Raw genomic sequence first — 23423 nt, forward strand, 5'->3', positions numbered from 1 at the left:
GCCTCCATGGACAGCTGTGAGTCCAAAATGACTCCCAGGCTGCACACCTGGTCCTTCAGGGGCACAGTTACCCCATTCAGGACCAGGGAATCCTCCACACCTGCCCACCTCCTGTCCCCCAAAAACAGTACTTCTGTCTTGTCAGGATTCAACCTCAATAGCCCTGGTTAACTCCACATTCCAGCGGGCCACCAGGGAAGCAGCTGAAAAGCCATCAACTTGGGATAAAACATCCCCTGGAAACCATTTGGATCCATTAAGTGGCGGGGGCGGACCATCCGAATCGGTCCCGCCTCCCTACAGAGGGGAAGGGTTGCGGAGAAGTCCAGTTGCACCAGGAAGTGATCTGACCATGGCACATCTTTCGTTTCGCATTTACCTAGTGTCAGATCACCAACATCCATAGAGGTGAACACCAGGTCCAAGGCATGTCCGCGGCTATGGATTGGGCCAGACTTATTGGGATTTAATTCTAAATAGATATGCATTGAATTGCACTGTAATACTGTAACTCCTTGCTTAAATTATGCTGCCTGGAGAACTTTAGGGTTTGATGTACAGTAGCATGGAGGAGAATGTCATGAGGAGAATCCCAAACTATCTCAGCCCCAATGCCAACACAAGAGATTGCACAAGTGAAAACCCGGCCACTTAACTCAATAGCAAGCCCATGCTGTCTATTCTACCACATGAGCACCAGTAAATAAATCTGAGATGAGAAGCCTGTGGCCTGCCAGATATTACTGCACGACAACTCCAATCTCCCCACCCACTATCCATGCTGGCTGGAGTGGGTGGGGGCTGACAACGGCTGCCGTCTAAAACATCTGTAAGGACACAGCTTCCCAACTTTTAAAAAACAAAACAGCCCCCATCCTACCATGAACCTAAGGGGCAAGTATGCTTTTGAAATATTAGACAAGCCCTTCTCTTCATTTTTCACTAAGTCACTCAAATTTGCCAAATCAATCTCAAGAGAAAACTCAGTTGCTTCTCTGACAGAATATCTGCTGCAAAGAGCAAAATGAATTGAAAATACCCCTTAAAGCCTAAAATATAGACCATAGATGCATGAGAAAGGCCGCTGAGATTTCAGTCCTGAGTGGATAATGCTTAGAAACATGAACCAATCGCCAAACTTCAAAGGACATCACCAGAGGCTATTGGCCCCTGCAAGCCGACCGAGGGCCTCTGCAGGTTTTGCAACTCTTTATGCAAAAATCAAGACAGCTTGAAATGAACATCCATGCATAATGAGATCTTCTGAACCAGCAGGCGTAATAAAAAACACTGCAGAAAATATAACAAAGACCGACCCAGTGGGGTGACGCCCAGTGCAGCCCAGCCAACCTCATTATGATAAACCATTCAATAAACAACATCCACCACTCAGCTAAAGGTAGCCTTTCCTCTTCCTCCCCTTCCATTTTCAGCCTTGATACAGAAAACTGTTGCAGAAGCGGATACAGAAAAAGATGCCGTTATTAAAAGGCAAGGGACGCGGGTGGCGCTGTGGGTTAAACCACAGAGCCTAGGGCTTGCCAATCAGAAGGTTGGCGGTTCAAATCCCTGCGATGGGGTGAGCTCCCGTTGTTCGGTCCCAACTCCTGCCAACCTAGTAGTTCAAAAGCACATCAAAGTGCAAGTAGATAAATAGGTACCGCTCTGGCGGGAAGGTAAACGGCGTTTCTGTGCGCTGATCTGGCTTGCCAGAAGCGGCTTAGTCCTGCTGGCCACATGACCCGGAAGCTGTATGCCTGCTCCCTCGGCCAGTAAAGCGAGATGAGCACCGCAACCCCAGAGTCATCCGCAGCTGGAACAATGGTCAGGGGTCCCTTTACTCTTTACCTTTATTAAAAGGAAAAAATCCAAAACTGCCTCTGGCCACACAAATAAGTGTCTGAAGGGGTCTCTGAATGTCCCTTGGCTCCTATCAGACCCCTGAATGTGCTCTGGGTAGCTTTCTAGGCAAGCACAATAAATCTTTCCAAACTGCTTTAGGAAATATAAAGCCAAGAATAAATCTTGTGCGTTGTGGCAAAGGAAGTACCTAACTACATATTCTAAAGGTACTCTTTTCTTTTCATTTCCCCCATAAGACTCCGGATTAGAGAAAAGCTGGGTTCTCCTAAGATTTAAACAGAGCTAAGCTGAATTGTCATGACTTTTGATCATCATGTCAAAATTTAAGGGTTACACGACACAGCTGGTTTCCTTGGGCACTGTAGCAAATTGCATGAAAACTGACAGTATGGGGTTCCCTTGTATGCTTAGAACGGTATGGAGGAGAGCATGGAATGTGTCATCCAGCCCACTCTGCCTGAACCCCCTCCTTCCCACAACATGGGACTTTTGAAGTTACAGCCTGCCATCCCCATGTGTTCTGCCTGCACTATTTGAAACTCCAATAAAGTAAGCAGAGCTGATGTGAGTACAACAGGCTCCCCTTGTCAGAAGTTACTCCTCGTGTGTAATCACGTACGGGAAGCCAATGTCTAAAAAGGGCTAACCATAGCTCAGAGATGTGCCAGGGCTGCCATGGGTTTGGTGTTCTTTTAAAAAAAGACTGCACAGTTTTCTCTTTTTTAATCCACCTCAATGCATCCTTCTGAGTTCAGACTGAATCTGCCCCATTCTGTGGCATCAGTTTGGATGACATAGATCCCTGCAGACACTTTCTACTCCCTGCCTACTATAATCTGAAGCAGAAATGGCAAGTAAAGGGGCCAAACTTCTCCTGGTTGGTCACATGTCTGAGAGCACCCCGATAAAAGCGAAAACACAAATAAACCACCATCACCACACAGGAAAAACTGGTGTAACAAGGACAAGTCGAACTCCCTGGCATCTATTTAAGTTTTGTGTGCAGAGAGTTTGTTTTATATGGAAATGCTCAACAGTATATGGGTCTGACTATGCAATATCGAAACATGAAGACTTTGAGGTGGGGGCCCTTTATCACAAACCTGTAAGGCTCCATAATAAGAAACCGCATGACTCCCCCTTTGCTATCACAATTACAATACCAATGCAATCACAATGGAATGATCTGCCATCTTCTTGTGATATATTTGAACCAGGGGTGCCAGTTCCTCTGATAGAAGCACTCCCCCCCCCCTGGAATTTTTAAGGAGGGGATTGAACCCCCTCAATATCCAGTGGCAACACTATGTCATTGCATGGCGTCCTGTGTGGGACGTCCTGGCATTGTGTGGGACGTCAGGGCATCACACACAAAGTCATGCACAACGTCAGGGCATTGCGTGTGACACGTGACTTTGTTCCCCTCAATCGTGGCCACCAGCCGGTGCCAATGATTTGAACCACAAATTCTAGGGGACTGGGAACATCTGCCCGACCCTTGCAGGCTCATAGTTCTCACTTCCAGAAAGGCAAGTGGGGAAACATGCCATGGACACATACATGCCATCAAACTTCTAGGGAGAAACTGACCTTAGCATGTTACTAATCGGACAACACAGTTCTATGCATGCCTACTTGGAAGTAAGCACTACAGTTAGTGTACATACAAGAATTACTGAATTCCGTAAGGGGCCTTTTTCCTAGTCTCCTTTGCCCAAGTATCAAGGAAAACAGATCTGCTGCTGCAAATACATTTCATTTCTGAAGAGCTGAAATTGATGAGCTTTATGCTATAATAACACAAGGTCAAAGTAATGTTAACCTTAGACCATGGTGATACAGAAAAAGATACCTTAATTAAACTTTGCTGTTCCACCTCAAAAAAAATAAATTACCTTTTCCTTACAATAACCCTCCCCCTCTTTCCCTTAATGGTTCACATCAATTAATCCTACAATTTAGTCTTTAAAGAACAGCTTTCAAGTATGGCCTTTCAAGTATGTCAGTGCTAAACTATTAGTAAAATTCTTTCTCACTTTTCCTTAGCATCATTTCTTTAAAGACTTAATTTTAAATTTACTCATTTGGGAAACTAAGGCTGCAATGCTGGGAATAAGCCCAACTGAATTAAATAGGCCTATTTCTGAGAATACATAGTTAGAGTCACCCTGTAATTCTGTACCCACTTGCTTAGAAGTAAGCCGAACTATGAAGACCTTCCCCTGAGCTGCCACATCATTTCCCTCAGCTACTAGCAGTACAACCAGGTGAGCCTCCTCAGGTTTAATGTGGCAGATTCCCAGATACGTGTGCAGAGATTGCAGCTGAAATTCACCAAGGGATCCTGACATGATCTGATATTATAGCACAATCAACAAATTAATCAGGCTACAGATTTATATTTTATGTTTCTTTGGTCGCAATAACATCTGTAGGAATAAGAAACCAGTAGTGAAAAACGTTTGCATATTATCCCCAATTAATTGTTAGGGGAATTTCTTGTGGTTGTTTCACATCCAAGTTCCATTTTACTTTGTTTTACTTTCCTTCAGTGTCCCAGTTCTAATGTTTGCATCTTCCCTTTACCAAAACACTTTTTTCCCTATGAATTGGGAGGGTAGCTGTCCCTTCTCCTATTCCATCCCCAACGCTTCCTGATGAACTCAGTGTAACTTGTCAGGGTGGATGGGTGCCTGCGGAGCTTTGAGGCAGCATCATGAAGTAGCCTGTGATGAAACTGCCACTCTAGCAAATTAAAACACATGGGTTCATGGTATTCCATGAAGAATAGGTGCATGTCTAGAAGAAGGAAGGTCTAGACGCTGGCCAGGAGGAAGGATGCGTGTGAGACCTAGCCAGGCCAAGCCATGTATTAAGGACTTCCAAAGCACCTGACATCCACTTCCCAGTCCACTGATCCAGTAAGGCAACAAAAGCAGGAGTTGCAATGGTTCCTGAAGAGCTATCATACATCCCTAGTGGGCTGGTCCAGGCCAACTGTGTTAAAAGTTTTGATGTCTTTAATGATGTGCCGCGTTTTAAGGGAAGGAAGTGCCCAGGAAATGGAGAGTGACAGATCACACACAGAATGTGGTATGTGGCCTGTACCACCCCCTCAAATGGTTCCCTTTCACAGACTGCAAGAAAAAACCACCAGGATCAATGTTTCACATTTCATCCATTCAAATATTGATAAGAAAAGGTGGAAACAAGAAATATTTCAGTCCAAGAAATAGGAAAGAGCAAACACAATCTCCAAACTTTGTTTTTCTACATAGTTTCTGCAGGGAAACATGCAATGATATGGTGGAAGGGACTGATATTTGTTTTCGTTTTTATCTTGGTTATTTGAGAAAACAAAGACTGAATTATTGCAGCAAATTATTTACTCTGGTTCCTTTTCTCAAATCCCACAAGATATTTACCTGCCTCAATTTGTTGCAGGTATGTGAGATCCAGTTCTCCTAAACTTGACTCTCGCTTTACATCATCAGCTTGATTGTCTTCTTCATTTAATTACATTTTATTTATCAATTTCAGAAAGTGATTTCTTCTCATATATCAGATTTGTTTTAGAGAAATAAGTGTATCAATAATGAAAAATGCATGAGATCTAAAGCTTGACCCAGTGGAAAAATCTTCAATATATACTTCCCAAGATAAAAAGGAAGCAAAAATCCACAGAGCCTGCTTTCTCCCTCCCAAACCCAATCACAATAAAACATATTCCATAAATTATTAGAATGCAAAATTTATTTTTGCACACCAGAGATATGGAGCCTAAGCAAACATCTCAAGCGGGGAATCTCAAAAGGTTTGAGATCTCTAGGAAAAAGCAGCAGCTGATTCTGTAAGAGCTTACCTTGGCTATCTGGACACACCAGTTCAGCAGCAGCTGGGAGCCAATGTTATCCTTGTGTTCATGAACGTAGTCCAATAAGCAGCCGTGGGGCATCAGCTGAGTAACTAGCTGGATGGTTGGGCTCAAGCAGACTCCTAGTAGCCGTACCAGATGCGGATGATCCATGCTTGCCATTATAAGAGCTTCCTGCAATAAAAAGCCATATATTTAAAAGAGCCACTTAATACCACACTTCCGTGCCCAACTGAAGCTACTTGGGCTGGTCCCGCTATGTAGCACTGTGAGTGGGAGACAGGTGAAGGCAGGAATTGGTGTCTAAATGAGGTTCCTGGTATGGAGGGGGAAAGGTTGCAAACTGGGCTTCATTTCAGCAGTAAAATGTTTTGAGCTGGCACTGAAAGCAACTTTGGCTACACTTATTAGGATGTCCACCATTTGCATTGCAAGCTGTGACTCCTTTCATAGGTACATCTGTGTACATCTTTGAATCTGGATTCACTAAACACATCATTTCAATGAATGCATCATTGCGCCATGGAGCAGGGACAGTGAAAAACAAAAAAGGCAAAGAGGTTTCCTTTGAAAAAAGAAAAAGAAAAGCTACTTTCTCTGTGTTCTCTTTCAAAATACATGCATTTCTGATAAGTTTTTAAAAAATAACCACAGTGCTTCCACATGTGGTGGTAAAAAATATGAAATGATCTTGCTGTTAGTAGCATGAAACCACCACCATCACCCCCCGGTCCCCCAAAAGGGGTAGAAGGCTAGAGGGAAGCGGGGTGGGGGAATTATATAGGAGGGGAAGGAGGCTGGGTTTGTATTTGAGAAAATTGCTCATCAGAGCACAAAGAGCATTTGAAACCAAATTGCAGTGTATTTGCATAATGGTTCTTTTTTTCAAAAAAAGAAAGAAAGAAAAGATGAACAAGACATTAATTGTAGGGTGTGTGTATAATGAAAATAAAAGATGGTTTAACCTTTTCTTTACTTCTGATATTTTTGAAATTATGTCAACTCATGTTTTTCAGGGCGGGCGTAAGGACTCAGCGTAACTCATGGCAGGTTTGGGCCAGCAAGGCAGCAGAGGCAGGAAGAGCAGTTCCATTTAAACCATTTGTTCCATGTTAAAATTAATACACGAGTCTGTTGCACGGGGTCACCGAGATGCAATGTTAGTCGCTATTCGACTGACACCAGAAAATAGCACTGAAGGCCGGCAGAATAAATACATGTTGACAGGTACATTATCCATTTTCGAGAAACAAAATAACTCTCTGGTTTATGCCCCCTTCCTCCCCATAAAGTTTTCTCTTTCTTTTCGGCAAAGAAGCAAGCGTTTCTATTTTAAACTGTGGCATTTTTCTTCATGTTGCCTGATTGGGATATGGATTCATTGTTTTTGCACACCAAAAATCAGTGGCAGGGGTGGGAAAGCATGTTCTCCAATAAATGAGAGCACGTGTTGCAGTGTGGGCCACCGGGCCAGGCCTCTTGTTGCCAGGCTGGTTAATAGTTATTGCCTGGCATTTGTGATTGGATAACCGGGTTGCTGGGGCAAATTATATGTTGCAAATTGGGTGGGTGGGACCATAGTCTTTAAATATTGATGCACTCTGGTTTCTCTTTCTCTTTGCAGAGTGCATCGGATCACCCGCCCACCCGCTCTCTTTTCCGGTTGACCTTGCTTTGCCTGTCATGGGGTCATCTGCCTTGGCGCAGGGGCCTAGTAGGAATTTTGCCATTTGGTGATTGGCTGTGCCATTTGGTTTTTGCCTACTACTCAGCAATTCGTCACAACTTGTAAGGTTGTGGTTAGGCATTGGTTATAATATGCTGGTGGTGGAGGGGTCTGAACAGGCGGTGCCTGCCCCTCCTATTGCGCTGAAGGGAATTCCGTTAAAGGAATCCTGGGGCTTGCCATGATTTCGTCCAATCCCTGTCATGGGACCAGGGCCGCCCAATCCCTGTCATGGGAATCCTTGTCATAGGACCGGGCAATCCTTGTCATAGGAAGGCAAGCCTTCGGGGAGCTGCTGGGGAGAGCGGCGTGGGTCCGACGCTTAGCTCAGATGACCCCCCAGTTTGACTTTCTCTTCTACTGGCTACCGATCGGACCTCGGGATGCCAGTTCTGTCCCAGGCGGGGGGACAGATAGTCATAACCAATGTCTAAACAACCACTCACTGATTTTGTATTTTAATAAAGTTGTGGCCAAAATAGTGCCCAAAAACCAAAACTAAATTACGTGTTATGTGTGAAGTTATTTGAGGGGTGGCCTGGGGACCTACATGCGCAAAATGGGAGAGACAAAAATATGTTGATAGACATATTAACTTCAGTGCATGATCTCCTGCTCATCTGCTATTTAATACTCTATTTGAGATATGGAAAAAGCCATTTATAATGAATAACCAAACTGAGATGTGTTAGAATGTATTTATCCTGGAAACGTCCATATTGCATGCCCCAAGAAATGACCAAAGGAGGGTATAAAACATGTAGAGACTATACTATACCAATGTCATAAACGAAGATTTTCATGCCTCAGTCAGCATGACCAATGTTCAGGGTTGATGGGAGTTGTAGTTCTACAAGATGTTAAGGGCACCATGTTGGCTACCCCTGTACTATATGGTAATTGGTCTAAAGGATCATGAATAAATTTTGTCATTTGTATTGATGTAAACCTCCTAAATAGCTAACTATTTAGCTCTATCCCCAGTATATTTCATCTTATTGCTAAGGCTAGTGGCTAATGCAAATAAAGTTTCTATCTGTCCACTCTAATTGGACTAGTGAAAGGCAAAGTTCTGGGTTCAATGTGGAACTAACATGACCTACTTAGTAACATTAGATTCTTTCATGCCCAATTCTTAAATATGGACATGCTGTTGTTCTCCCAATGGCATAGTGTAATTGGGCCCAAGCAGGTCTCCTCCCTCTGTGACCCTACCCCACCTCCTGAACTTGCAGTCAAGACCTGCAGCCTTCCAAGGCACACATGTAGGTATCCAGGAAACTACATGCAACATACACAGACACACTTCAAAACATTGGCATGCTGATCTCTCAAAAGAGATGCCTCTTTTTTTTTGCTCGTGGTTCTGAGCTAGGAGCCATTTTAGTCATGAATCTAGGCCCGTGGGCTTCAAGTCAACACAGGGATGGATGAAGCAATAGTTTAAGGCAGGGCTTTTTTTCAGCTGGAGCTCAGCTCTGGCACCTCCCAGGTGGGCACCATTGCCATTCTATACCAGATCGTAGCTAAAAGGGCCGAGAAGCGATATTGCCATTCTAAGAAAACAAGGGAGAAGTTAGTGGTGAGCTCCAGTGAGGGTGGATGATCACTAAGGAGTGGGTTCTTTCAGTGGTAGCAACCAGTTATGGAAAGGACTCCCTAGCTTGCTGTGTGCCTACATTGTGGTCTGTGTGGCCTTTTTATTTTCTCAGCTGTTTTAAATACATAAGAACATATGATCTGTTTGCTGGATCAGGTCAGAGGTCTAGTCCAGCATCCTGTCCCCACACTGGCCAACCAGATGGCTGTGGGAAACCAGCAAGCAGGACATGAGCTCAAGAGCAGCCCTCTCCCCGCCTGTGGCTTCCAGCAATTGGCATTCAGAAGCTCTGCTGCCTCTGACAGTGGAGGTGGAACATGACATGCTTCCCTGTGGCGGCTTCAAGGCAGTCTTACATTGCTTTATGCTTTCTTTGTGCTGATTTTTATGCAGATTGTTGTTGTTGTTTAAACCTTGGTTGTATTACTATAGTTTTAATAAATGGTTTGTGTTGGGAACCTCCCAGAGCACCTTGCTGGACATATAAATGTCAAAAATAAATAAATGAAAATAAATGAATTTCAAATGTGGCATGACAACTTATACCAAATTTGTCTGTTTCAGCAGCCTTGCTACAATTTTCAGTTAGAGTGTGGCTCAGCACCAGCTGCCTTCGTATGAATACACACAAAAATGGCCACAAATACACACAAAAATGGCCCTGTATTGTACCCATGAAACATGCAGACCTGGCCCAAAATCTTTCTGTGACTGCTTGATAAACTGAAAAGTTGTAATGCACCATGACACTGATAAATGTTTTTGCCTTTCTGAAAATATATGTATAAGCAGATGCCTCCTTAAATTTGCCTTCCCCTGTTTTGGTTTTCTATATTGCAGCCACAAAGACTCTTTAAAGTACTTAAGAAGCTCACTGTACTCTGGGCTGGGAATTATTTGCAAAACCTCAAATGTGTGCTGTGTGACAGGAGAAAGATATTACAGCGGACACACATTTTTTTCATTAATTTTATGGTACCTGTAATTGCTACAGCAAAGAAACATGTCTACAGTGCATGTCTGAGCAGCCTTTGGGAGGAAGCAATTACAAACTGATGTATCTTCAACATATTTTGCTTGCATATTAAGTTTTGAAGAACCTCCTGCAGAATGCATCCCTCTAGACCTGGCTAACTGCTGAAGCTGACGTAGCCATATGTGGACGAAAGAAAAAATTCAAGAGAGGAGTGAAAAGAGGTGCAAATATATAACTAACCATTTAGTTATATGCACAAACAAACAAACAAACCTATCCCCAAGGGTCTCCCATGAATATAAAGGCACCATTTACTGACACATCAGAGTAGCTATGAGTCAATCTAGCTGTGACAGGATCAGTGATCTTGGTTTTTCAAGCAATGGGACAGCCACACTTGTTGTTCATGTATTAAATGTTTATGGAAATCTTAAAGGGGGGGGGGCAGTGAAATTATTCCTCGTCTTACCTCTGCATGCTTTTCTCCCAACTGAGCTCATTTCTAGTAACAGAGCTGAGCTGTGAGTGCTGGAGGCTGCTACTCTCAGAGCCAAACAGGAAGAAATGAACCTGGGCTGATGGGAGCTCCAGCACATGAAGCGTCAGGCAGAGTTCATCCTCAAGGCAAGGAGGCCAGGGCACACTACCTGGCCCCTCCACTCCTTGACATAAACAAAACCTAAGCATCTAATAATGTAACTTGATAAACTGCAAACAAACAAACAATTAAGCAGGCAGAAAGCCAAAAGGGGTGTGGGGCCTTTCCAGTATTTTGCACTGCCTCTCACAAGTATGCCTATCTGCCTACTGGATCGATCTGTCTGTCTATATCTATCTATCTATCTATCATCTATCTATCTAATCTATCATCTATCTATCTATATCTATCTATCTATCTCTATATCTATATCTATATCTATATCTATATCTATCTATCTATCTATCTATCTATCTATCTATCTATCTATCTATCATCTATCTATCTATCATCTATCTATCTATCTATCTATCTATCATCTGCCTTGGGTGTGTCCTCTATGCAATGAGATTTATTTTCCTTTGTTTTCCATTCTTTACCTTAACTTTTCATTTGGGTGAACTTGAATCAGAACAACTGGAAGAGCAACCATTTTTGTCTGTTTGTCCAATCTTATCCTGTTGTTCTTACAGGGTCCCTTTGAGAGTAAGAATTCCAAATCAGACCAACATATTATTTCTTTGCTTCTCCAAAGAGGCCATGGAATCAGTAAGCAGGATTCTCCCCCAGGACAGTGCTACTAAGGGGCCCGCAGTGTCTGCTCAACTTGAAACAATGTCGACATTTTGCAAACTCTGGTTTTCCGTACAGCTGCAATCGCTCAATATGGAAGGGGGGGGGGGCTTTTCTTTCTTTCTTTCTTTTTTTTTACCCAAGGTAACCTCATTTGCAGAAGGCTCATGTTTTGAGCAGAGAGGCAGTGGTTGACTATCTCCATGCGACAATAGTCAATATTCTCCCTATCGCAATGGCTTGGCTTTGCCACCTGATTAATGAAGCAGCTGTAAAATGGTATTGACTGTTAATATCACTCTTATCACAAGCAAATTGGTATTACCTCTCCCAGTTATCCGGACATTTTCCTCAAGAAGATAATGCAAACAGTTAAGATAACACTAAGGCCCGGGCTATCTGTTGTTGACCTCATTTTTTTATTGCACAATAATGGTCTATTTGTCCAATTAACAACTAGTCTTCTGAACTAAAGCAAAAACCCTTCTGGAACTATTTTTAATCACTGTAGAAGCAAAATCTAAGATAACACACACACCACTTGTAACTAATAATACATATTTAAAACTAACAATGATGAAGCCAGGATCATACCACAGGGCAACATTAAGCACTAGTCAACATGAAAGGCTGACAACGGGTGCTGAATTCTAATGGCCAGCCAGAACTAAGTTAGTAAGGTTTCAGCCAAGCCTTACCAAATACTTGTCACTTTTCATTTTGGAGTCAAGTGAGACATTTTGGTAGTTTTGGGTAAACAACTTACCAAGATAATGTGAGTATCAGTCTTTGTCTGGTGCTGCTGATTTCATTTAAATTTCTTGTATGAATCACATGAATGATCACACCCAATTAGGAATCATTGTAATAAAGTGGCATGACATCATGACGTAATGCCACCAATGAGAGTTGGCTATATGATGGTGTCAATGAGGGAAATTAATTATTATGCCCGCAGTCCTATGCATGGTTACTTAGAAGTAAGGCCCTTGAACTCAATAGGACTTAGTAAACAGTGAACATTGCAAGGAGTGTCAAAAATGTTAAAAAGGGAAGAGTTTTTTACATTGTTGAAAACTGAGCTGTTTTGCTTCAGATCTAGATGAATCAGTGTTATAGAGATTTTCAAATCCTTGTTTTCAGTTATCATCTTTAAGGCCCTAGAAATGTGGCTGGTTTGTACGTTATGCAGAATCTGAGAGAATTTTGTTTCTCCAGGGGATTTCTGTTTGTTGATTTGTCCATCTTGGGAATATACCTGACAGATATTCAAAGTTCAGGGTGCTCTTACATGATGATAAGGCACCAGGAGCAATCAAACCTCCTGAGACCTCTGAGTATGTGCATTAGGACTCTTATCAAATTTACACCAGCAAAAATCTGTTTGATGTCCTTAACCTAATATGCTCCCTTTTCTAAATTCTTGGCTCCTTCTCACATTGAAACAACAATGATTAATGGCACATTGTTCTTTTTCAGGGACTCTTTACCAACACTACTTTACGTTTTGCTGCTGATTTCTGAGCCATTGAACTGAGGTATATTATCACACTCTTGTGCTCAATCTGTTATCATGAAAAATCTAGAAAGTAATAACTTATCACTATAAAGTTCTCCTTTTTTAGAAAATAAAGTTTCAAAAATTGCTTAGCTGGCAAATTATATTTATATATACCCTATTTGATTGACTTTAATATCTAGACAGTTCTGCTTCAATCAGACATGTGCTGATTGACTGCTAACCTTGAACCATACAGCAACCTCATTGGAAGGCATTACGTATACACTGAAGAAAATAATACCTTGTATTATTAACACACATCCCATAAAACCTTCATTTATTATCAGCCTAACAGCAACCTGGCATATACATTACCATTTAGAAATTGAAATACCAACGTGTCTACTCTGAATTGCTAATATAAGCTGGAGGCATGCAGAGAAAATTCCTAAATAATAGGAAGTTCTTTGATACAGACTTTCCATTTCTTATTGTGAAGCATTGGCACTAATTGCTCAGTTCTGGGTAACAAATTCAGCCTTTAAAGCTGGAGGTTCTTTGCCTGTTTCTTTTTTTACCATAGTGGAAAGGGATTGTTTGGTAATTATGCCTCTCATTTTATTAATTTTAAATATTTCCTTCTCTTTGAACTTTGGGAAACTTTGAGGCAGCAGAAAAATTCTAAGTTTGTAAGCAATGAGCAGGAGAATTCTAGCTTCAGCCCACACAGCAGTTACCAGGAGAATATTAGGAGCCAGAAATTTTGACAACAGAGACCAAAATGCCCAGGGACTTTTCTTTGAGGTTCCTTGGGTGGGCCATTGTTGTCCTCCATGTACCAGATATGTATAAATGTGACAGTCTTGATTCCACCCTTACGAATAACTTTGCTTAAAAATTCTGTGCTTTTTAGGTTCTTTTCTTTCCTGGTTTTTGTTGAGCCAATTGGGAGCAGTGACAACTGTGCTATTAATTAAAAACATACGTAAATGGCCAATTGTAACCATCACCATCATCCAACATGGTGTCTTGGGCTAACCAAGTCAGAATGATGCAAATGGATGGTCTGCCAAGTATCCAGGGGAGGGCTGGATGGGATGGTTTCTGCCGGAATTGGGGCAGCCTGATAGTGAGGGCCCTGGAGGCAGTAATGCAGCAGGGCTCCCCATGAGAACACCGTGGCTTGGCCCTCCCTCCTAGCGCAGCCGCTGCTCCCCACCCTCTGCTACATTCTAATAGATAATGACTATGAAACATTGCTAGCCTTATCATCCACGAATTTGGCTTAACTCACTTTTAAAGCCATCTAAATTTGAAACCATCACTGTATCTTGTGGTAGCAAATTCCAAAGTTTACCTATGCTCTGGGCAATGAAATACTTTCTTTTGTCTGTCCTAAGTCTTCTTGAACCGGTCTGGGTTTTAGTGTTCTTGGGTGGTCTGGATTTTCGTGTTGCAGGTGGTGGTGGGGATGTTCTCCTTCTCTGCACCAGGCATGTTGTGAAAGGCATCTATCATATTCCCCACTTTATAAACTGAATGCAGGACTTCTGTTTTTATTCTTCTGTGGGAAGAATAGCTTACCTGGGTAAAATATAGTTAAAGCAGAAAAAAGAACACTGCCTTGAACATTTCCTTGTCTTCCTGCAAAATATCTAAAAGCAGGTAACTTTCACTGGTAATCAGGTTTCTGGTTTCCTAGAGGCTGATTGCTCCAAGGCATTGCTACACCACATATTTAGCTTTTAGGAACATCCTCAAGCCTAGCATCTCCAGAAAGGACGAAAATTTCCATTACACTCACAGTGACCTTTTCTGCCTGGAAGTCACAACTGTGTCAACAACCTGGGGGAAATCTGCAAACTGAACTCCCAAGGTAAGTAACTGCTCCTGTAAGAGACCCATGCCCCTAGGTTTGCCCGAGGGTTTGAGATTAAACCGACCAAACAGAATCATGCCACTTCCTACCAGTTGCAAAATGAGGTCCTCATTCTTTATGGAACCCCTCTGAAAATGTTCAGGATGACACCAACATGTCCCTAGGAGAAATTAGTTGTTTCACAGTGGAGAAGCCATTCTGGAAAAGCCCCTTATCACTGCACAAACCTGGTGTGCTCTTAGCGCATAGAAGACAAAGTCTGGCAAGCGTTTTTGGCTAATCTTGTCAACATAATGGGCAGTCTTATTGAAACTTTTGCTTACTGATCACAGAGTTCTAACCATCATGGTGTTAAATGCCTTACAAAAAAAACATGTCTGTTATTTTCCTGTACTTGGGGGTGGGGGTGAGGAGAAATCTGATGCCTGCATTCATCAAGCCAAGCCAAGCCTAGTTTTCTCTCTTTTTCCTCTGCAATCACTTTATCCATCAAACCCCCTTTGAGCTAACTTAATTTATTTCCTGCATGCTTGGCAGGAGTGGCAGCTGCAAGAGCACTGGTCAGTATTATTTATTATCTTTATGCATCACTAAACAAAACACTCTCCTTGGACATGAAAAGCTATTTCTAGGGATATTGGTGAGCCACAATACGTCTGGAGGAAGTCAAGAATCCCCTCGATCTTAATTATAAAACCATAAAAGAGACCAACTCCCTTTGCAGGCTCTCTTACCAGGAAACAAATGAGAATGGGAAATTTATTTCAAATCATAAATCCAAAAACCTTCAGTTTAATTTTTCCCAAGCTAACTTTCTCACCTAGCTAAGCAGCAGTGCCTTCTATTATTAGCTCCTGGCCCAATATTGGCTGACAAGCATCAGTCAAGCTGTCTTCACCTCAATGAGCTTGGGGACTCCCAAGGAACTCTACATATACAGACTTCTGCTTGCAACCCCTAATTATTTTCGAAGAGATAATGAAACATTTAAGTGCACAGAGGTTAGATTAAACTTGTAAGTGGATCAAAACCCTGGATAAAATTACAGCTTGTGCAACATCGCCTTTTAGAAATGCAAGACTGTTTCTTTTCTTTTTGCCTGATGAGATGTGTCAGACTTCATTGATTTCCTTCTCTACTAGTATCCTGGATAGTTTATTTTACTTTCTAATCAGGAGTGCACTCCATGGCATGTAGGATATCTCTGCTTTGATGATAAGCTATTGGCTTTTGGCAACAGCCTCATGGCTAGTTAGAAATTCATGACATCTCCAAGTCAATTGACTTACAATGTATTAGGAGAAGGGAGGAGGGCTGGGAGACTTCATAGAGCACAGAAATTAATGTTGTTTTGAAAAGTTTCCACACAGCCAATTGGTGGGTCTCTTAGTACCTGCCTTTTCTTTCACAGACACAACACTATGATGCTTTATACCTTGATATTTGTAAGGTGAATGACATTCACATTCCACCCACTGCTTCCCAAGTCTGCAAGTTTTTTTAGGTTCCCTTATCTGCATCCCCATCATGGAGGCTATAAACCAGAGCAACCTCAAGGGCATGCACTGCAAGGGTAGAAAGATTGCTCCATTCTATAACAGATACAAAACCATGGATGTTCAGCTAGCAGAGTTGCAGACACTCACAATTTGAGGTCACTGCTTTAAGGGCACTTCCCAATTTTAAGCTATGATTTCCTGACATTGGTTTTTCTCCCTTTCTCATTATTTCACTAAACAATCATATAACCAACAAAGGTTAGCCAAACTAATTAAAGTAAAGCAAAGCATATTGCAACAGATCTCACCTCCTTTCTAAATCTGCATTCGCAAAACAGATTCTGTGGAAGACAATTGCAGAGCAGAAGTATGTTGTAAACACTGGGCCAGCTTCAACTAATAAGCTGTGCTAGCACAAGCCAGTGCTGCAAGTCCCCTTCGCATAATGGGGCTCCCCTCTCCCCCCCCCAGTGTCCCCAATCAGCTCTGGGGTGATGGGAGAACCCCCAGAAGAACATAAAGGAGAAGGAAGGAGGAGATCATTCCACCAGGCACACAGAAATGCTTGCATTGATGGGTAATCTGCTGAGTGCTACTTTGAATTCCACCCGCTTTGTTTTGCTCTAGTAACCCCATTTTCTAGATACCTTATTTTGACAGTTCTTGCAATGCCCAAGCTGCTAAATCTTTGCTGAGTTCTTTATAAAACCTCAGTTGCATTGAAAAAGAACTTTTTCTAAAACTGAGGTGCTAGATAGCTAAGCTCTAAGGTATTCAGGTGAAGCCTTTCAGGTGAAGTCAACCTCAGAATTTACTACCTCAGAGGAATGATGCAATTAATAATGGCAATATGATGCAATTATGAAATGCATTGAAGAACATAAGCTGAATGAATCATAGAATCATAGAATCATAGAGTTGGAAGAGACCACAAGGGTCATCGAGTCCAACCCCCTGCCAAGCAGGAAACACCATCAGAGCACTCCTGACATATGGTTGTCAAGCCTCTGCTTAAAGACCTCCAAAGAAGGAGACTCCACCACACTCCTTGGCAGCAAATTCCACTGTCGAACAGCTCTTACTGTCAGGAAGTTCTTCCTAATGTTTAGGTGGAATCTTCTTTCTTGTAGTTTGTATCCATTGCTCCGTGTCCGCTTCTCTGGAGCAGCAGAAAACAACCTTTCTCCCTCCTCTATGTGACATCCTTTTATATATTTGAACATGGCTATCATATCACCCCTTAACCTCCTCTTCTCCAGGCTAAACATGCCCAGCTCCCTTAGCCGATCCTCATAAGGCATTGTTTCCAGGCCTTTGACCATTTTGGTTGCCCTCCTCAAGCCTTTACAGCAGTTACTCTAGTTTTAATTTAATCGTGAACCAAATTATGGACTTTATGGATGCCTTTAGCTATCTGTTACAAGAGATCTTTGTAAAAAAAAGAATGGAACACAAAGGAAAGATGAGGACTGAAATAACTTTTGAGTGAGACATATGAGAAATAGTATTTGCTGTGCTAGGGGGAAAGGTACCATTCAAACATAGGGATTTTTCTTTGCTACTGAATTCAATGTCCCCTGTTGAGAGAAATATAGGAGGGGGCTGCCCACATCATGTACTAGCATGATGCATTATGTCATTATAGTCATTATGGATACATTAGAAAGTTTTCAAGGGTACTGAAATGACAGCCCAGTTGCCAAATTGCCACGGCCTATTCTCCTTTAGCCGTACAGCATTTAAAAGGGGCCCAACTGGTCACAAAGCACTCCTTGGTTTCATTTTCTTTCTGCCACCATTAAAAGATTAAACAAAAAGCAATGACTCCTACTGCTAATCTCTTTGTCTTCTGCAGAATAACAGGCATTCACTCTTGCATGTTTTTTGTGTTGTCGCTCTAATGGGCTAAAGTAAAATAGACATCTGTGCATACGAATCAGAATAAAACATTTGCAACAACACGTGTTGCTTTACTCATTCCACATGTCAAAGAGAAATGTCATCTTATCAGTTGCAAGGGTAAAGTTCCAGAGTTTGTATCACAGAGCTGAGAAAGGTTCAGAAAGGGGCAACCAAAATGATCAAGGAGATGGAGCAAATCCCCTGCCAAGAAAGATCCAGGTGTTTTATTGTGATCTACAGGTCTGCAAGATATTCTGGGTTGTTTCTCCCCCTGTAACTTGAAATCCACCAATCAGCATCAAATGCAAACTAGTGGAAGGCAGAGACAGATGCAAAATGGTGGCGCCAATTACCTCCTGCAACCACCAGGCCATACAGCATAATGAACTGCATATACAAGTGCAAATCCACGTCTATGTTACTACAGATCAGAGGTTGCAACACAAATCTCTCAAACTGGTCAGCTGAACAAATGAAGGGCAACCAGTTAATTTAAACCAATAGCTTACAGGAGAGGAACACTGAAGCTGAGAGAGAAGAGATTAGCACAAAGCCAGCCACAGCAGAGAACAAGTTATTGCTGATTCCCTTCAAAAACAGCATTCAAGGACAAAGCATCAACTCTTTCCAGTCATGCTGGGATGCAGACTACCCCATCCCACCCCAAACCAAATGTGAATCATGAAAGAATTTTTTTACCAGATAATATTCAATCTACCCATGTCCTCACTTGTGTGGAAGGAAGGCATGCCTGTTTCAGGATTGTATCCCCCTGTCTACTCCCAAGACATCATAACTCCCTTCCAGCTGCCATCACAGAACTTGAGAAAAATTGCACCAAACAATTAATTCTATCTCAAGTAGTCAATAAAATTTGAAGAACACCCCCCAAAGTTGTCTAAATGTAGTTTTATCAAGTGATTTGCTTTGCTTTTAAACGCTGCCCCTACCACAATCCCCTAAAGCAAACATTCTTGTCCCACAAAAGCCACCTCGCAAAAAAGGTACGTGACCCATCCACTCCCAGTACACAATAGTCCTGAGGAATATGGTATTATAGATCTCTAGGTGATTGGCAAAGGGTTAGCACAATTCCTAATCGATTAAGAGTAGTGGATTCCATTCCTCTTCTAATCCCGATACAGGGATTAATCCCCCAGCCCACAGATCCTCATATGCAGTAGCAGCCTGTATGTACCTGCCTGTGTGTAGGGTTCTTTGCTGCTCATCTATGCAACACACAATGGCACTGTGTTGTTTCAGAGTTCGAAAGATAAAGCAACAAAGTGGGCCAGAGTTCAGTGAGCTTGAGGAACACTGAGTTGGTACCATATTTAGGTGGACGCTCGGTGCCTACTGAGTGCAGAGAGTTTGGCCACCAAATCCATGCAAGTTTGGTTCTTCCAGGGCAATTCTCTCTGGGCATCATAAGAGTGTGTTAATTGGAAGAAGTAGTTGTCATTGTGAAACTAAACCACAAATAATGTGTGTGAACATGCATCGCTGGAACAGGGTATCCATTACTTACATCCATGAACTCCACATTGGCTTTGGGGCCAGTTGTCTCATTCAGGATTTTAATGGCCACAGGAATCTTCACACTCTCTCCCTCAGGAACCCAAACACCCTAAGATGTTGAAAAAGTGAAGAAAACCGTAACTCCAAATTAGCTACTTACAAAGCATTTTTCAAAAAGAAATCAACTGAACCTTGTTATTTGCCACACGCCTAAGTTTATCTTAGTACTTCGAGGTAAATGATCCTTTGAGTCCAATTTACATTTTCTAACTGAAATACCTTGCAGAATACTGAGCAGCCCAATTCTGAGAATTGAACACAGCAGTTGAACACAGGATCTGGGCACTGAGTTCTAAGATGCATATATAATCAAAAGGCATTTTATCTTCCTATTTCAGGAACCCCTTGAACACACTACCATCCTGTTGCCCTGATAGGCTGAAGGTTTCACCAGAGACACATAGCAGATGAACTAAGTCCATCAAAGGCACATACCTTATACACAGTTCCGAAGGCCCCAGATCCAAGGACTTTGACACGTTTCAGCTCTGTTTCTTTCAGAATGCGGAGCTGTGCCTGGTTGGGGGCTGTGCCACTGGGGGTCAACGGTTCCACCAGCTGCAAAATAAAATTGGTGTTTAGTGAATGCTGGATACAAAAGTGGGAAACAGTGAAAAATGACAAGTCCCTATGCTAATTTCAATGATTTGTTCCTTAAAATCAAGTTTCCATTGTAGTTTTTAATTATTTAACATAAAAGGTTTCCCTCTTAATTGTTAATAAAACCTTTAAGTGGTTTCCAAAGACTATAAAATATTCATTAACAATGTTAATAAAAGTTAAATACAAGTTTTGTTGTGTTTTGTTTTGTTTTTTAAAAAATGACACTATAAATAAAATCAACAGTTAAAAATATGCTATACAGTGGTACCTCGGGTTAAGTACTTAATTCATTCCGGAGGTCCGTACTTAACCTGAAACTGTTCTTAACCTGAAGCACCACTTTAGCTAATGGGGCCTCCTGCTGTTGCCCCACCGCCGGAGCACAATTTCTGTTCTCATCCTGAAGCAAAGTTCTTAACCTGAAGCACTATTTCTGGGTTAGTGGAGTCTATAACCTGAAGTGTATGTAACCTGAAGCGTATGTAACCTGAGGTACCACTGTACTGGAGAATTTTGTGGAATCACAAAATGCTTTTGTGTTCTGCATTCTCATGATGGGCACTGAATCATCAATGTTTTGTGTTTGGCATGACCCAACCAATGATAAATGCACTATGTCAAATAGTAGAGACAGAAGCATGTGTTTATGTTTTCCACTGAATAAATGGATTTGATAGGTTGTTAATTCAAGCTGGATTGATAGTGATGAGAGAGACAGAACTTGAATGTAAGACTTCATAAAATGTACAGTGATGTTCTTGAACATCAATTTTAATTGTGATATATATCACAATGTTATCTGAACCACAGGATTTAACTGAACTCAGGCTACAACCGTATAAATACTAACCTGGCAGTAAGTCTCATGGAACTCAGTGGGACTTCTGACTAGACATGTATAGAAGTGCGCCAGGGTACCAACTTGAATAAAATATTGGGGGGCAGGTAATCTGCACCCCACATACCGGTAATCACAAATCATGGTGCACACACATCATTTGAATGGAAACGCCCATCAACTTTTGTTTTTTGGGGGGGAACGACTCCCTAAAATATTTTATTGGGGGGGGGGGCAAAGGGACCTTGGCTGCTATGAATTGTGCTTAGTGTTTAGTTTGCTTGTTTTTAAAGCCAGATCCCTGCAATAATCCAAGACATAATCTACACCCCATGACGTTCAATGGCAAATCTTCCATTGTGTACATGCATCCCACATTAACTGACACTTCAAAAAAGACAGGGAAGGAAAGAAGGATGGGATAATTTAGGGTTCAGTCCTAAAGCCAGACCACCAAGATGAGTGGAGTTAGGATCCAGCAGATTTCCACCTGAGCCTGCTCCCCACCCCCCAGTGTTCTGTGGGAGTGGGAGGGCTTGGGCTGGATCCTAAACCCATTCAGTCTGGCCACATGAGTTGGCACTCCAGCACAAATTAAGGCGACAAAAAAGTCAATGTAACTCAAATACCATTTTAAGGGCTTGTTTCCCCCCATCTGCCAGGCTTAGGCCATCTCAGGCTGCAGCAGACCCACTGGTGTGGAAGAAGTCTGCATTCTCAAACTTAAATGCAATCTCAGGTGTCACTTGTTGTTATGGCTGAGCATGTGTTTCTATCAAAACACCCATCATTACATAAAATATTGTTTTAAAATACGTCAATCCATCAAATAAACTGTAGGTTCCCATTCCAACTTGGTGTTATCCTGATACTTATCTCTGCAAGGATTACAAGAGATTGTGTTTATTAAGACTGCTCAAATGAATAAGCATTTCAATGTACAGGTGAGATTAAGGCCTTGGAAACATTTAGCTATCTGAGTACTCTGCCCAGAATGCTCTAAGAAATTTAGCTAGTTTCTTTCTTTTCATCACCATCAAGTAAGTGGTAAGTGTTGTCGTCATCCATAGATAAATGGTAGGTGAAACACGGTATTTGCCAGTATGACATCATGTGCTATTCAAAATGTTATGTTCCGGATATATTTATTTATTTATAAAACCACACATACCCCACCTTACAGTCTTAAAAAATGCCCCTAAGGAATCTTCAAGTTATAATTGTAATTGTAATTACTCAAATAAAACAATAAAAAACCAATAGCAACAGCCATCAACCTGGGCCCCTCCAGATGTTTTGGGCTTCAACTTTCATCAGTACCTGGGCCTGGCTGTGGTCGAAAACATCTGGAGGACATGAGGTTGGCAAAGGTGCCCAAGAACATAAACAGAAAGCCATTATAAACAGTCAGCACCTTAATATTTAATTGATCCACCTCCCTTTAGTCTGCTTTAAAGATAACGTTCACTCCAAGCTTTTTTCAAAGAAAGGGGATTTTGGGGGAGGTTGGATTATTTTTCACAATTACATAGTGCTGGAGACCCTAATTTAATGCACATGCCTCCACAAATGCTCTTCCATGTGCTATGAGTTGTAATCCAACAAACCATGTGAATGGAATTCAGTCAGAAGATCGTCAATTGATTAGAACTATACAGTGCACTTTTGATTGGAAATATATATTTCTGTAAAAATAAATGGGAAAAGACTAGCCTCTAAACACTGACAAATAGCCTGTCTTCTTTCAGGATAAGGAAAAATAATTAAGGGCTACTCTTGTTCAAATTGGGTTGAAACCACTGCAGTGTTTCAAAGTGTCTGTTTGCAAGGCTAAGTGCTCTGTGCATTGCCATTTGAGCACCATTATCATGCCTCTGTGAACATTGCGGACTACTTAATTAGTTGTATATAGACTACGCTGCGCAGGCAAAAATTATCGGGAACTGGGAATTACTTTATTAATCTAGAACAAAAACAAATAGCAAAGAACAAAGCCATAGACATAAGCCTGACACCATAATTTTTACACTCTGCTTCCCTTAATTAACTTTCAAGCAGCCAGATGTATGCCAAACACTAAAAATAGGTGTAAGGAAGAGGAAGATATACGTTATGTATACAAATTCTGATTAAAAATATAGTAGTTACAGTATCCAAATATACTCATACTCATCTAATTAATTCTTGTATTATTTGCTATCATATTAAGTACATATAAATATGTTTAAAAGAACTAGTTAAATATGCAAGTTTAAAACCCTATTGGCCATCTTATACATTGGATACTTAAGATGTTCTACACATCCGACAACAT

The 23423-nt window shown here is 41.7% G+C and overlaps 1 protein-coding gene across 6 annotated transcripts in view; it reads right to left on the bottom strand.

The window, feature by feature from the left end:
* ERBB4 (erb-b2 receptor tyrosine kinase 4) overlaps positions 1–23423 on the bottom strand; it is a 757628-nt gene that overhangs the window by 109284 nt on the left and 624921 nt on the right. For all 6 annotated transcript variants that reach the window (XM_083399758.1, XM_083399756.1, XM_083399759.1 and 3 more), the window contains 3 exons: positions 20104–20226; positions 19619–19717; positions 5726–5911 (listed from right to left, as the gene is read on the bottom strand). In XM_083399758.1, the coding sequence (XP_083255884.1) occupies positions 5726–5911; positions 19619–19717; positions 20104–20226 (408 nt within the window). The remainder of the gene's footprint in view (positions 1–5725; positions 5912–19618; positions 19718–20103; positions 20227–23423) is intronic.

The sequence above is a fragment of the Podarcis tiliguerta genome (genome assembly GCF_965153285.1).
Source record: "Podarcis tiliguerta genome assembly, chromosome: 1".
Taxonomy (NCBI): Eukaryota; Metazoa; Chordata; class Lepidosauria; order Squamata; family Lacertidae; genus Podarcis; species Podarcis tiliguerta.